Below are 17500 nucleotides of genomic sequence, written 5' to 3'. Positions count from 1 at the left end.
CAATATATATTTTACATATATAATAGATTTCACATCATGATATTAAAAATATTCTATTCTATTAAATATATATTTTACATATATAATAGATTTTACATCATGATATTAAAAATATTCTATTCAACATATAATAGATTTCACATCATGATATTAAAAATATTCTATTCTATTCAATATATATTTTACATATATAATAGATTTTACATCATGATATTAAAAATACTCTATTTTATTTAATATATAATATTTAAAATATTCAATTCTATGCAATATATAATAGATTTCACATCATGATATTAAAAATATTCAATATATATTTTGCACAATGATATTAAAATATTCTATTCGATTCAATATATTTTACATCACCATATTTAAAATATTCTATTCTATAAAACATATAATATTGAACGATATTAAAAATATTAAATGTAATTTGCTCCGGGTTCGAGTCCTGACCTCTTGTTTGCTCATCCAATTGTCGACTTGTTCGGTGTCCCGGTAGAATAGTTGGAGATCCATGCACTGTTCGTATTGTTGGCGCCGGACTTCCCACAATTCCAAGAGGGCGGCCCGCTCCTCGGATAGGACGGTCAGCTGGGGGGCGGAGAGAGGTCAGAGGTCAGAGGTCGGGGCGGGGAAACGAGAGAGAAACGGGTTTTGGGGGGGCGAAATGTTTAAAAGTACATTTGTTAAACTAATTAAAATAATTAAATGAAATTAAATTACAGTAAATTAAATGAAATGAAATTACAATAAATTAAATAAAAATAAAATAATTAAATTAAATTACAATAGATTAGAATAAAATCAAATAAAATAATTAAATTCAATTAAATAACAATAAATTAAATGAAATTAAATTACAATAAATTTAATTAAATTAAATTACAATAAATTAAATTACAATAAAATAATTCAATTAAATTACAATAGATTAGAATAAAATCAAATAAAATAATTAAATTCAATTAAATAACAATAAATTAAATTCAATTAAATTACAATAAATTAAATTACAATAAAATAAAATAATTAAATTAAATTACAATAGATTAGAATAAAATCAAATAAAATAATTAAATTCAATTAAATAACAATAAATTCAATTCAATTAAATAACAATAAATTAAATTAAATTAAATTAAATTACAATAAAATAAAATAATTAAATTACATTACAATAAATTAAAATAAGATAAAATAAAATAAAATAATTAAATTCAATTAAATTACAATAAAAAAAATTTAAATTAAATTAAATTACAGTAAATTAAAATTAAATTAAATTAAATAAAAAATTAAATTAAAATAAATTAAAATAAAATAAAAAAATTAAATTAAATTAAATTACAACAAATTAAAATAAAATAAAATAAAATAATTAAATTAAATTAAATTTTAAAAAAGATTATTTTGGGGAGATGATATCTAATGAATAGAATAACAACGTGGAAATTAAAAAAAACGGATTTTGGGGGTGGGGGGATATGATAATTAACGAATGGGGAAAAACGAGGTTTAAAAAATGTCGAGTTGTCAAAAATTTGGGGGAAATGACAATGGAAAAATGTAAAAAATAAAAATGAATAGAAATGAGAGCTGGGAAATTATAACCCCCAATGCCTGACCTCTAACCCTAACCCTGACCCCTAACCCCGATTACCTGACCCCTAACGCCAACCCCACCCCGAAGGCCTAACCTCTAACCCCTAATACCTGACTTCTAACCTTTACCTCTAACTCGAACCCCCAACCCTAAGGCCTGACCTCTAACCCTAACACAAACCCCTAACCCCCAATACCTGACCCCTAACCTCAATGCCTGACCTCTAGCCCTGACCCCTAACTCGAACTCCCAACCCTAAGGCCTAACCTCTAACCCTAACCCCTAACCCCCAGTGTCTGACCTCTAACCCCCAACCCTAAGGCCTAACCTCTAACCCTAACACAAACCCCTAACCCCTAATTCCTGACCCCTAACCTCAATGCCTGACCTCTAACCCTGACCCCTAACTCAAACCCCCAACCCTAAGGCCTGACCCCTAACCTTAACACAAACCCCTAACCCCTAAGGCCTGACCTCTAACCCTAACACAAACCCCTAACCCCTAACCCTGACCTCTAACACAAACCCCTAACCCCCAGTGCCTGACCTCTAACCCTTGCCTCTAACTCTAACCTTTGACCCTAAGTCGTAACCTCTAACACAAACCCCCAATGCCTGACCCCTAACCCTAACCCCCAATGCCTGAACTCTAACCCTGATCCCTAACTCAAACTCCCAACCCTAAAGCCCAACCTCTAACTCTAAGCCCCGATGCCTGACCTCTAACCCTAACACAAACCCCTAACCCCTAATACCTGACCGCTAACCCCAATGCCTGACCTCTAACCCTAACACAACCCCTAACCCCAATGCCTGACCTCTAACCCTTGCCTCTAACTTGAACCCCCAACCCAAAGGCCTGACCTCTAACACTAACACAAACCCATGACCCCTTACCCTAAGGTCTGACCTCTAACCCTAACGCAAACCCCTAACCCCAATGCCTGACCTCTAACCCTGACCTCTAACTCTAACACAAACGCCTAACCCCCAGTGCCTGACCTCTAACCCTGACCTCTAACTTGAACCCCCAACCTAAGGCCTAGCCTCTAACCTCTAACCCCTAACCCCCAGTGTCTGACCTCTAACCCCCAACCCTAAGGCCTGACCTCTAACCCTAACACAAACCCCTAACCCCTAATACCTGACCCCTAACCTCAATGCCTGACCTCTAAACCTGACCCCTAACTCGAACCCCCAACCCTAAGGCCTAACCTCTAACCTTAACACAAACCCGGGACCCCTAACCCTAATGTCTGACCTCTAACCCGAACGCAAGCCCCTAACCCCTAATTCCTGTCCCCTAACCTCAATGCCTGACCTCTAACCCTGACCCCTAACTCGAACTCCCCACCCTAAGGCGTAACCTCTAACCCCTAATACCTGACTTCTAACCTTTACCTCTAACTCGAACCCCCAACCCTGACCTCTAACTCTAACACAAACCCCTAACTCCCAATGCCTGAGCTCTAACCCTAAAACAACCCCCTAACCCCTAAGACCTGACCCCTAACCCCCACCCCACCCCTAAGGCCTGACCTCTAACCCTAACACAAACCCCTAACCCCTAATTCCTGACCCCTAACCTCAATGCCTGACCTCTAACCCTGACCCCTAACTCAAACTCCCAACCCTAAGGCCTGACCTCTAACCCTAACACAAACCCCTAACCCCCAGTGTCTGACCTCTAACCCCCAACCCTAAGGCCTGACCTCTAACCCTAACACAAACCCCTAACCCCCAGTGTCTGACCTCTAACCCCCAACCCTAAGGCCTGACCTCTAACCCTAACACAAACCCCTAACCCCTAATTCCTGACCCCTAACCTCAATGCCTGACCTCTAAACCTGACCCCCTAACTCGAACTCCCAACCCTAAGGCCTAACCTCTAACTCTAACCCCCAATGCCTGACCTCTAACCCTAACACAACCCCCTAACCCCAATGCCTGACCTCTAACCCTTGCCTCTAACTTGAACCCCCAACCCAAAGGCCTGACCTCTAACACTAACACAAACCCATGACCCCTAACCCTAAGGTCTGACCTCTAACCCTAACGCAAACCCCTAACCCCAATGCCTGACCTCTAACCCTGACCTCTAACTCTAACACAAACCCCTAACCCCCAGTGCCTGACCTCTAACCCTGACCTCTAACTTGAACCCCCAACCTAAGGCCTAGCCTCTAACCTCTAACCCCTAACCCCCAGTGTCTGACCTCTAACCCCCAACCCTAAGGCCTGACCTCTAACCCTAACACAAACCCCTAACCCCTAATACCTGACCCCTAACCTCAATGCCTGACCTCTAACCCTGACCCCTAACTCGAACCCCCAACCCTAAGGCCTATCCTCTAACCTTAACACAAACCCGGGACCCCTAACCCTAATGTCTGACCTCTAACCCGAACGCAAACCCCTAACCCCTAATACATGACCCCTAACCTCAATGCCTGACCTCTAACCCTTACCTCTAACTCGAACCCCCAACCCTAAGGCCTAGCCTCTAACCCTAACACAAACCCGCGACCCCTAACCCTAATGTCTGACCTCTAACCCGAACGCAAACCCCTAACCCCTAACCTCAATGCCTGACCTCTAACCCTGACACCTAACTCGAACCCCCAACCCTAAGGCCTAACCTCTAACCTTAACACAAACCCCTAACCCCTAATGCCTGACCTCTAACCCTTACCTCTAACTCGAACCCCCAACCCTAAGGCCTAGCCTCTAACCCTAACACAAACCCATGACCCCTAACCCTAATGTCTGACCTCTAACCCTGACCTCTAACACAAACCCCTAACCCCCAGTGCCTGACCTCTAACCCTTGCCTCTAACTCTAACCTTTGACCCTAAGTCGTAACCTCTAACACAAACCCCCAATGCCTGACCCCTAACCCTAACCCCCAATGCCTGACCTCTAACCCTGACCCCTAATTCAAACTCCCAACCCTAAGGCCTAACCTCTAACTCTAAGCCCCGATGCCTGACCTCTAACCCTAACACAAACCCCTAACCCCTATTACCTGACCCCTAACCCCCAACCCCATCCGAAGGCCTAACCTCTAACCCCTAATACCTGACTTCTAACCTTTACCTCTAACTCGAACGCCCAACCCTAAGGCCTGACCTCTAACCTGAACACAAACCCCTAACCCCTAATGCCTGACCTCTAACCCTAACACAAACCCCTAACCCCAATGCCTGACCTCTAACCCTAACACAAACCCCTAACCCCAATGCCTGACCTCTAACCCTGACCTCTAACCCGAACACAAACCCCTAACCCCCAGTGCCTGACCTCTAACCCTAACCCCTAACCCCCAATGCCTGACCTCTAACCCTTGCCTCTAACTCGAACCCCCAACCCTAAGGCCTGACCTCTAACCTGAACACAAACCCCCAACCCTAAGGCCTGACCTCTAACCCTAACACAAACCCCTAACCCCAATGCCTGACCTCTAACCCTAACACAAACCCCTAACCCCAATGCCTGACCTCTAACCCTGACCTCTAACCCGAACACAAACCCCTAACCCCCAGTGCCTGACCTCTAACCCTAACCCCTAACCCCCAATGCCTGACCTCTAACCCTTGCCTCTAACTTGAACCCCCAACCCTAAGGCCTGACCTCTAACCTTAACACAAACCCCTAACCCCCAATGCCTGACCTCTAACCCTAACACAACCCCCTAACCCCTAATACCTGACCCCTAACCCCCACCCCAACCCTAAGGCCTAACCTCTAACCCTAACCCCTAACCCCTGGCCCCTAACCTCAATGCCTGACCACTAACCCTGACCTCTAACTCAAACCCCCAACCCTAAGGCCTAGCCTCTAACCTGAACACAAACCCATGACCCCTAAGCCTAATGTCTGACCTCTAACCCGAACGCAAACCCCTAACCCCAATGCCTGACCTCTAACCCTTACCTCTAACCACAACCCCTAATTCCTGACCCCTAACCTCAATGCCTGTCCTCTAACCCTGACCCCTAACTCAAACTCCCAACCCTAAGGCCTAACCTCTAACTCTAACCCCCAATGCCTGACCTCTAACCCTAACGCAAACCCCTAACCCCCAATGCCTGACCTCTAACCCTAACCCAAACCCCTAACCCCCAATGCCTGACCTCTAACTTGACCTCTAACTCAAACTCCCAACCCCAAGGCCTGACCTCTAACCCTAACCCAAACCCCTAACCCCCAATGCCTGACCTCTAACTCGAACCCCCAACCCTAAGGCCTAACCTCTAACACAAACCCCTAACCCCTAATACCTGACCCCTAACCCCCACCCCAAACCTGACCTCTAACCCTAACATAACCCCTAACCCCCAAGGCCTGACCTCTAACCCCACCTAATTTTCCAATAATTTCCTCTATAATTTCCCAATAATTTCTCAACAATTCCCTAATAATTTCCCAACAATTCCCTAATAATTTCCCAATAACTTCCCTAATAATTTCCCAATAACTTCCCAACAATTTCCCAATAATTTCCTAACAACTTCTCAATAATTTCCTCAACAATTTCCCAATAATTTCTCAACAATTCCCATATAATTTCCTAATAATTTCCCAATAATTCCCTAATAATTTCTCAGTAACTTCTCAACCATTTCCTCAATAATTCCCTAATAATTTCCCAATAATTTCTCAATTATTTCCCAATAATTTCCTCAATTATTTCCCAATAATTTCCTCAATTATTTCCTAATAATTTCCCAACACTTTCTCAATAATTTCCCAACAATTTCTCGATAATTTCCCAACAATCTCCTAATAATTTCCCAACAATTTCCAAATACTTTCCCAACGATTTCTCACTAATTTCCCAATAATTCCCTAACAATTTCTCAATAATTTCCCAATAATTTCTCAATAATTCCCTACTAATTTCCCAACAATTTCCAAATAATTCCCCAATAATTACTTAATAATTTTCTAAAAATTTTCTAAAATTTTCCAAATAATTCCCTAATAATTCCCTAATAATTCCCTACTAATTTCCCAATAATTCCCTAATGATTTCCCAATAATTTCCTAATAATGTCCTAATACCTTCTCAATAATTTTCTAATAATTTCCTAATAATTTAACCATTACCTTCTCTCTGACTTCCACAGACGCATAATGTCCGGCTGCAAGGAGAGCTTGACCCGATTCATCGGCCGACTTGAAACTATCTTCGTGAGCGTCAATTTCTCCCTGCAGGGGAAAATTTCGATTTAAATAAAATTAATCGGGTAATAAACAGCAATAAAATAAATGGATGAGCTGAAAGGGTTGTAAACGGAATGTTATCCTGGAGAAATTTAATACGGTATTTGGAATAAATTAAATTTAAAAATTGTAAAATTAAGTTGAATCAATGTCGTTTAAAAATGGATAAAAATCAAATTCTGGAAACGTCGTTTAAAAATGGATAAGAATCAAATATAATAAATGTCATTTTAAAGTACATAAAAATTAAACGTAACAAACGTCATTTAGAAATGCTTAAAAATTGAATTCAATCAATGTCATTTTAAAATGCGTAAAAATTAAATGTAACAAAGGTCATTTAGAAATGAATAAAGATCAAATTCAATAAATGTCATTTAAAAGTGCATAAAAACTGAATTTAATAAACGTCATTTAAAAATGAAAAAAAATTAAAAGTAACAAATGTCTTTTAAAAATGAACAAAAATCAAATTCCACAAATGTCACTTAAAAATGCATAAATTGAATGTAACAAATGTCATTTAAAAATGCATAAAAATTAAACGTAACAAATGTCATTTAAAAAGGTATAAAAATTAAATTTAATAAATGTCATTTAAAAATGAATAAAAATTAAGTTTAATGTCTAAAAATGTATAAAAATTAAATTTAATGTCATTTAGAAAGGCATAAAAATTAAATTTAATGTCATTTAGAAAGGCATAAAAATTAAATTGAATGTCATTTAAAAATGCATAAAAGGCATAAAAATGAAATTTAATGCCATTTAAAAATGCATAAAAATGAAATTTAATGTCATTTAGAAATGCATAAAAATTAAATTTAACGTCATTTAGACATGCATAAAAATTAAGTTTAATGTCATTTAGACATGCATAAAAATTAAGTTTAATGTCATTTAAAAAGGCATAAGAATTAAATTTAGCATCATTTAGAAAGGCATACAAATTAAATTGAATGTCATTTAAAAAGGCATAAAAAATAAATTTAATGTCATGTAAAAATTAATAAAATTGGATTTGCTGACGCCGAAAGAATATTTACTGCTAAATTTAATTTTTATTTATTTTCTAATGACATTTTAAAATTCAATTTAAATTTTATGCCTTTTAAAATGACATTGCTGCTGCTACCTTGTGTTCCTGATGACGGTCAAGAAGGGCTTCCGCGCCGGCGACATCGTTAGCCAGTTCGTCAGCGTTGATCAAAGCCTTCATTTCGGTTACCCAGCTGGTGAGATCACGGAAATCGGCCAGGAATCGCTGCAGGCTTTGGGGGGGGCAGATTTTGGGGGGAAATATATTTATTTAATAAAAATAATAATAATTAATTGAGAAATAAAAATCAATAAAGTCAATTGATACAATTAAATAAAGGAATAAATTTCGTTCATTAATAATATTAATAATTCATTAACAAAAATCCATCAGATTCATTAATAAAAATAAAGAAACGAAAGTCATGAAATTAATTCGATGAATTAATAAATATCCATCAGATTCATTCATAAAATGAAAGAAACTAAAGTAATAAAATTAATGCGATTAATTTATAAAAATCCATCAAATTCATTAATAAAGTTAAAGAAACTAAAGTAATATAATTAATTAATAAAAATGAATGAGATTCATTGATAAAAATAAAGAAACTAAAGCAATATAATTAATAAAAACGAATGGAATTCATTGATAAAATTAAAGAAAGTAAAGCAATATAATTAATTAATAAAAACGAATGGGATTCATTGATAAAATTAAAGAAACTATAAAGTAATATAATTAATTAATAAAAAGGAATGCGATTCATTCATAAAGTTAAAGAAACTAAAGCAATATAATTAATAAATAAAAACGAATGGGACTCATTCATAAAATTAAAGAAACTAAAGTAATAAAAATGAATGATTTAATTAATTAAAAAAGATTTCTGCCAAGTCAGAAAATGAATTTAAAAAATTAAAGAAACAAAAGTAACAAAATTAATCTGATGAATTAATAAAAATCCATCAGGTTCGTTCATAAAATTAAAGAAACTAGGGTAATATAATTAATTAATAAAAACGAATGAGATTCATTCATAAAATGAAAGAAACTAAAGTAATAAAATTAATCCGATGAATTAATAAAAATCCATCCGATTCATTCAGAAAATGAAATAAGCTAAAGTAATATAATTAATAAAATTCCATCCGGTTCATTCATAAAATGAAAGAAACTAAAGTAATATAATCCATTAATAAAAATCCATCTGATTCATTCATAAAATGAAAGAAACAAAAGTAATATAATTAATAAAAATCCATCCGGTTCATTCATAAAATGAAAGAAACTAAAGTAATATAATCAATTAATGAGAATCCATCCAGTTCATTCATAAAATGAAAGAAACAAAAGTAATATAATTAATAAAAATCCATCCGGTTCATTCATAAAATGAAAGAAACTAAAGTAATATAATCAATTAATGAGAATCCATCCGGTTCATTCATAAAATGAAAGAAACGAAAGTAATATAATCAATTAATGAGAATCCATCCGGTTCATTCATAAAATGAAAGAAACTAAAGTAATATAATCAATGAATAAAAATCCAACCGGTTCATTCATAAAATGAAAGAAACTAATGTAATATAATCAATTAATAAAAATCCATCTGGTTCATTCATAAAATGAAAGAAACTAAAGTAATATAATTAAACTAAAGTAAAATTAAACTCAAGTAATAAAATTAATCCAATTAATAAAAATCCATCCGATTCATTCATAAAATGAATGAAACTAAAATAATATAATTAATTAATAAAAATCCATCCGGTTCATTCATAAAATGAATGAAAATAAAGTAATATAATTAAACTAAAGTAAAATTAAACTAAAGTAATAAAATTAATCCAATGATTAAAAATCCATCCGATTCATTCATAAAATGAAAGAAACGAAAGTAATATAATCAATGAATAAAAATCCATCCGGTTCATTCATAAAATGAAAGAAACGAAAGTAATATAATCAATTAATAAAAATCCATCCGGTTCATTCATAAAATGAAAGAAACTAATGTAATATAATCAATTAATAAAAATCCATCTGGTTCATTCATAAAATGAAAGAAACTAAAGTAATATAATTAAACTAAAGTAAAATTAAACTCAAGTAATAAAATTAATCCAATTAATAAAAATCCATCCGATTCATTCATAAAATGAATGAAACTAAAATAATATAATTAATTAATAAAAATCCATCCGGTTCATTCATAAAATGAATGAAAATAAAGTAATATAATTAAACTAAAGTAAAATTAAACTAAAGTAATAAAATTAATCCAATGATTAAAAATCCATCCGATTCATTCATAAAATGAAAGAAACGAAAGTAATATAATCAATTCATAAAAATCCATCCGATTCATTCATAAAATGAAAGAAACGAAAGTAATATAATCAATGAATAAAAATCCATCCGGTTCATTCATAAAATGAAAGAAACGAAAGTAATATAATCAATGAATAAAAATCCATCCGGTTCATTCATAAAATGAAAGAAACTAATGTAATATAATCAATTAATAAAAATCCATCTGGTTCATTCATAAAATGAAAGAAACTAAAGTAATATAATTAAACTAAAGTAAAATTAAACTCAAGTAATAAAATTAATCCAATTAATAAAAATCCATCCGATTCATTCATAAAATGAATGAAACTAAAATAATATAATTAATTAATAAAAATCCATCCGGTTCATTCATAAAATGAATGAAAATAAAGTAATATAATTAAACTAAAGTAAAATTAAACTAAAGTAATAAAATTAATCCAATGATTAAAAATCCATCCGATTCATTCATAAAATGAAAGAAACGAAAGTAATATAATCAATGAATAAAAATCCATCCGATTCATTCATAAAATGAAAGAAACGAAAGTAATATAATCAATGAATAAAAATCCATCCGGTTCATTCATAAAATGAAAGAAACGAAAGTAATATAATCAATGAATAAAAATCCATCCGATTCATTCATAAAATGAAAGAAACGAAAGTAATATAATCAATGAATAAAAATCCATCCGGTTCATTCATAAAATGAAAGAAACGAAAGTAATATAATCAATGAATAAAAATCCATCCGATTCATTCATAAAATGAAAGAAACGAATGTAATATAATCAATGAATAAAAATCCATCTGGTTCATTCATAAAATGAAAGAAACTAAAGTAATATAATTAAACTAAAGTAAAATTAAACTCAAGTAATAAAATTAATCCAATTAATAAAAATCCATCCGATTCATTCATAAAATGAATGAAACTAAAATAATATAATTAATTAATAAAAATCCATCCGGTTCATTCATAAAATGAATGAAAATAAAGTAATATAATTAAACTAAAGTAAAATTAAACTAAAGTAATAAAATTAATCCAATGATTAAAAATCCATCCGATTCATTCATAAAATGAAAGAAACGAAAGTAATATAATCAATTCATAAAAATCCATCCGATTCATTCATAAAATGAAAGAAACGAAAGTAATATAATCAATGAATAAAAATCCATCCGGTTCATTCATAAAATGAAAGAAACGAAAGTAATATAATTAATAAAAATTAAAATTAATAAAAGGGGTGAAACTGGGCCGCCCCCTCACCGGTAGGAGTCGTTCAGGTGGGCGTGTCTCTCGGCCGCCCGGGTGCGAATCTGCTCCCAGTTGGCCACCAGCTCCTCCCGTTTCACGTGGATCTGGGGGGCGTTGGGGGGGTGCGACTTCTGAAGGCGGTCGGCTTCGGCCCCCAGAGCCTTGACCTGGGGGGAGGAGAAACGGAGGAGAATGAAAGCGGATTCTCGCAAATATCAGAATTTAATATTGTAAGAATGAAAATAAAATATTAATAGAATAATACCTAATAATATTAATAAAATAATACATAATATTATATATACATAAAAAATTTATATATAATACTATTATATATAAAATAATACACACACACACACGTATGTATCATTCATTAACTCCTATTCATCTTCATTCATTCATTAACCTCTATTCATCTTTATATGAATTTATATATATATATAAAATTTATATATAATATTATATATATTGTTATATATAAAATTATACACACACCTACCTATATATTTCATTCATTAACTCCTATTCATTCATCCATTAACCTCTATTCATCTTTATATGAATTTATATATATATATAAAATTTATATATAATATTATTATATATAAAATAATACACACACACACCTATATATATCATTCATTAACTCCTATTCATCTTTATTCATCCATTAACTTCTATTCATCTTTATACGAATTTATATATATATATATATAATTTATATATAATATTATTATATATAAAATAATACACACACACACACACATATATATATCATTCATTCACTCCTATTCATCTTTATTCATTCATTTCTATTCATCTTCATATCAATTTATATATATATATAATATTTATATATAATATTATAATATATAACATAATACACACACACACAAAGATATATATATCATTCATTAACTCCTATTCATCTTCATTCATTAACTTCTATTCATCTTTATATGAATTTTTTTATATATATATATATAAAATTTATATTATATATAAAATAATACACACACACATATGTATATATCATTCATTAACTCCTATTCATCTTTATGTGAATATATATATATATATATTATTTTATAATAATATATATATATATATATATTATATATATATATAATTTATGTTATTATACTACATTGTTATATTATTATATTCCTATTCGTATTTATTATAATACTAATACTATAATACTAGAATTATTAGTAATCCGAATACTATAGTACTATAATAGTATTATAGTATTATTAGTAATCCGAATACTATAGTACTATAATAGTATTACTAGCAATACCAATACCATAATACCAATACTAGTATTATTAGTAATACCAATAACATAATACCACAATACCAACACTAGTATTATTAGTAATACTATAATACTATCATACTGATACTAGTATTACTAATAATACATATATATCTATATATTTGTATTATTCTATAAAAACGGACGCAAAGAAATTTAAATTAAACATCCGCAATGTAAGACGCCCCCCCAATTTTGGACTTTCTTTTTTTCAGGGGGAAAACCTTGTCTTATACACGGAAAAATACAGGAATAATTACTCTGATTTAGGGAAATGGGGGGAGGTGTATCCATGTCTAAGACGCCCCCCCCCAATTCAGCGGAAAAGCTCGTCTTATACATGGAAAAATACGGTAATGATTTAAGAAAATGGGGGGTGTATAAGACGAGCCCCCCCTGAAAAAATACAGGCCCCTTAGACACAGAAAAATATGGGCGCCTTATAGACGGAAAATACGGGCGCCTTATAGATGGAGAAATACGGGTGTCTTATACACGGAAAAATACGGGCGCCTTATAGACAGAAAAATACGGGTTTCTTCTACACAGAAAAATACGTGCATCTTCACGGAAAAATACGGTAATGATTTCAGAAAATGGGGGGTGTATAAGACGAGCCCCCCCTGAAAAAATACAGGCCCCTTGGACACAGAAAAATACGGGCGCCTTATAGACGGAAAAATACGGGTGTCTTGTACACGGAAAAATATGGGCGCCTTATAGACAGAAAAATATGGGCGCCTTATAGATGGAGAAATACGGGTGTCTTGTACACGGAAAAATATGGGCGCCTTATAGACAGAAAAATACGGGCGCCTTATAGATGGAGAAATACGGGAGTCATACACGGAAAAATATGGGCGCCTTATAGATGGAGAAATACGGGTGTCGTACACGGAAAAATACGGGCGCCTTATAGACAGAAAAATACGGGCGCCTTATAGATGGAGAAATACAGGTGTCTTGTACACGGTAAAATACGGGCACCTTATAGACGGAAAAATACGGGCGCCTTATAGATGGAGAAATACGGGCGTCTTATACACGGAAAAATACGGGCGTCAAAAACAGAAAAATATGGTAAATGTTTGGAAAAAGCTTCCTGCTCTATATAGACGACATCCTGTTCTAAACCCCGCCCTCTTCCCCGATTGGTCCAATCGAGCGCCAGCCCTGCCCACCTTCCTGCTCTACACGGACGACTTCCTGTTTAAGCCCCGCCCTCTTCCCCGATTGGGCCAACCGAGCGCTGGCCCCGCCCACCTTCCTGCTCTACACGGACGACTTCCTGTTTAAGCCCCGCCCTCTTCCCCGATTGGGCCAACCGAGCGCTGGCCCCGCCCACCTTCCTGCTCTACATTGACATCCTATTTGAGCCCCGATTGGTCCAAACAAGTGCCAGGCCCACCCACCTTCCTGCTCTACATGGACGACATCCTGTGCTAAGCCCCGCCCTCTTCCCTGATTGGTCCAATCGAGCACCAGCCCCGCCCACCTTCCTGCTGTACATTGACTACATCCTATTTGAGCCCCGATGGGTCCAAACGAGCGTCAGCCCCGCCCACCTTCCTGCTCTACATGGACATCCTGTGCTAAGCCCCGCCCTCTTCCCCGATTGGTCCAATCGAGGGCCAGCCCTGCCCACCTTCCTACTCTACATTGACAACATCCTATTTGAGCCCCGATTGGTCCAAACGAGCGCCACCTTCCTGCTCTACACGGTCGACTTCCTGTTTCAGCCCCGCCCTCTTCCCCGATTGGGCCAACCGAGCGCCGGCCCCGCCCACCTTGTCCTCCAGGGCGGCGAGATCCCTCTCCAGCCCCTCGTGTTTGCGCAGGAGAGCCTGGACGCTGGCCAGATCCCGTCCGAAATCGTCGGATGCCATGAGCTGTTCCTTTTCCTTGATCCAGCTGATGGTTTCGTCGACGTCCCTGCGGGAATCGAAGAAAAAATAATAATTATAAGATGAAAGAAAATGGAATAGGATCAAAGGAAATACGCCAAAATGAAATTCAAAATTCAAATGAAATTGAATTCAAAATTAAATAAAATTAAATGAAATTAAATGAATTTTAACTAAATTAAATTAAATTAAATTATAAAAGGAAAATAATATGTAATGAAATAGAATAAAATGGAATAAAAACTAATTATTATAATGTGAAAGAAAATGGAATAGGATCAAAGGAAATACGTCAAAATGAAATTCAAAATTAAAATGAAATTGAATTCAAAATGAAATTAAATTAAATTAAATTAAATGAATTTAAACTAAATGAAATTAAATGAAATTAAATTAAATTAAAAAAGGAAAATAATATGTAATGAAATAGAAGAAAATAGAAGAAAAAATAATTATTATAATGTGAAAGAAAATGGAATAGGATCAAAGGAAATATGTCAAAATGAAATTCAAAATTAAAATGAAATTGAATTCAAAATTAAATTAAATTAAATTAAATTATAAAAGGAAAATAATATGTAATGAAATAGAATAAAATGGAATAAAAACTAATTATTATAATGTGAAAGAAAATGGAATAGGATCAAAGGAAATACGTCAAAATGAAATTCAAAATTAAAATGAAATTGAATTCAAAATGAAATGAAATGTAATTAAATTAAATGAATTTAAACTAAATGAAATTAAATGAAATTAAATTAAATTAAAAAAGGAAAATAATATGTAATGAAATAGAAGAAAATAGAAGAAAAAATAATAATTATAACGTGAAAGAAAATGGAATAGGATCAAAGGAAATATGTCAAAATGAAATTCAAAATTAAAATGAAATTGAATTCAAAATGAAATGAAATTAAATTAAATGAATTTAAACTAAATGAAATTAAATGAAATTAAATTAAAAAAGGAAAATAATATGTAATGAAATAGAAGAAAATAGAAGAAAAAATAATAATTATAACGTGAAAGAAAATGGAATAGGATCAAAGGAAATACGTCAAAATGAAATTCAAAATTAAAATGAAATTGAATTTAAAATTAAATTAAATTAAATTAAATTTAAAAAGGAAAATAATATGTAATGAAATAGGATAAAATGGAATAAAAACTAATTATTATAATGTGAAAGAAAACGGAATAGGATCAAAGGAAATACATCAAAATGAAATTCAAAATTAAAATGAAATTGAATTCAAAATGAAATTAAATTAAATGAATTTAAACTAAATTAAATTAAATTAAAAAAGGAAAATACTATGTAATGAAATAGAATAAAATGGAATAAAAACTAATTATTATAATGTGAAAGAAAACGGAATAGGATCAAAGGAAATACGTCAAAATTAAATTCAAAATTAAAATGAAATTGAATTCAAAATTAAATGAAATTAAATGAATTTAAATGAATTTAAACTAAATGAAATTAAATGAAATTAAATTAAAAAAGGAAAATAATATGTAATGAAATAGAAGAAAATGGAATAAAAACTAATTATCATAATATGAAAGAAAATGGAATAGGATCAAAGGAAATATGTCAAAATGAAATTCAAAATTAAAATGAAATTGAATTCAAAATGAAATGAAATGAAATGAATTTAAGCTAAATGAATGAATATGTAACGAAATAGAATAACATGGAATAAAAACTAATTATTATAATATGAAAGAAAATGGAATAGGATAAAAGGAAATAAATGAAATTGAAATGAAATCGAAAATTAAATGAAATTAAATTAAAAAAGGAAAATAATATGTAATGAAATAGAATAAAATAGAATAAAAACTAATTATTATAATATGAAAGAAAATGGAATAGGATAAAAGGAAATACATTAAATTGAAATGAAATTGAAAATTAAAATGAAATTGAATTCAAAATTAAATGAAATTTAAATGAAATTAAATGAAATTAAAAAAGGAAAATGATATGTAATGAAACAAATGGAAATCAAATGAAAAGAAAAGAAATAACTTGAAATAAAATAAAATGCAATAAATTGAACTAAAATAAAATGAAATAAAATAAAATAAAATGAATTAAAATAAAATGCAATAAATTGAAATAAAATAAAATTAATAAATGAATTGGAATAAGATAAAATGCAATGAAATGACATGAAATAAAATAAAATAAAATAAAATAGAGTGAAATGAAATGACATAAAAGAAAATAAAATAAAGTGAAATGAAATAACATGAAATAAAATAAAATAAATTGAAATAAAATAAAATAAAACAAAATGTCATGAAATAAAATAAAATAAAGTGAAATAACATGAAATAAAACAAAATGCAATAAATGGAAATAAAATAAAATAAAATGCAATAAATGGAAATGAAATGAAATGAAATGAAATAAATATAAAATAAAATAAAATGCAATAAATGGAAATAAAATAAAATAAAAAAATGAATCAATGAATTGAAATAAAAGGGGGAAAAATGAATTGAAATAAAATAAAATAAAATAAATTGAAATAAAATAAATTGAAATAAAAGGGGAAAAAATGAATTGAAATAAAATAAAATAAATTGAAATAAAATAAAATAAAATAAAATAAAATAAAATAAAATAAAGTGAATCAATGAATTGAAATAAAAGGGGGGAAATGAATTGAAATAAAATAAAATAAAATAAATGGAAATAAAATAAAATAAATTGAAATAAAATAAAATAAAATAAAGTGAATCAATGAATTGAAATAAAAGGGGGGGAAATTAATTGAAATA

General features: G+C 32.0%; 1 protein-coding gene across 1 annotated transcript in view; it reads right to left on the bottom strand.

Annotated features, from left to right (window-relative positions):
* Positions 1-17500, bottom strand: part of SPTAN1 (spectrin alpha, non-erythrocytic 1) — a 189149-nt gene that overhangs the window by 142873 nt on the left and 28776 nt on the right. Inside the window, 5 exon segments of the mRNA XM_081846710.1 lie at positions 460-597; positions 6720-6821; positions 7972-8107; positions 11495-11649; positions 14591-14735. Of these exon segments, the coding sequence (XP_081702836.1) occupies positions 460-597; positions 6720-6821; positions 7972-8107; positions 11495-11649; positions 14591-14735 (676 nt within the window).

The sequence above is a fragment of the Podarcis erhardii genome (genome assembly GCF_964252035.2).
Source record: "Podarcis erhardii genome assembly, chromosome: Z".
Classification (NCBI taxonomy): Eukaryota; Metazoa; Chordata; class Lepidosauria; order Squamata; family Lacertidae; genus Podarcis; species Podarcis erhardii.
Note: the sequence above shows the minus strand (reverse complement) of the source record. Positions and strands in the feature narration are given on the sequence as shown.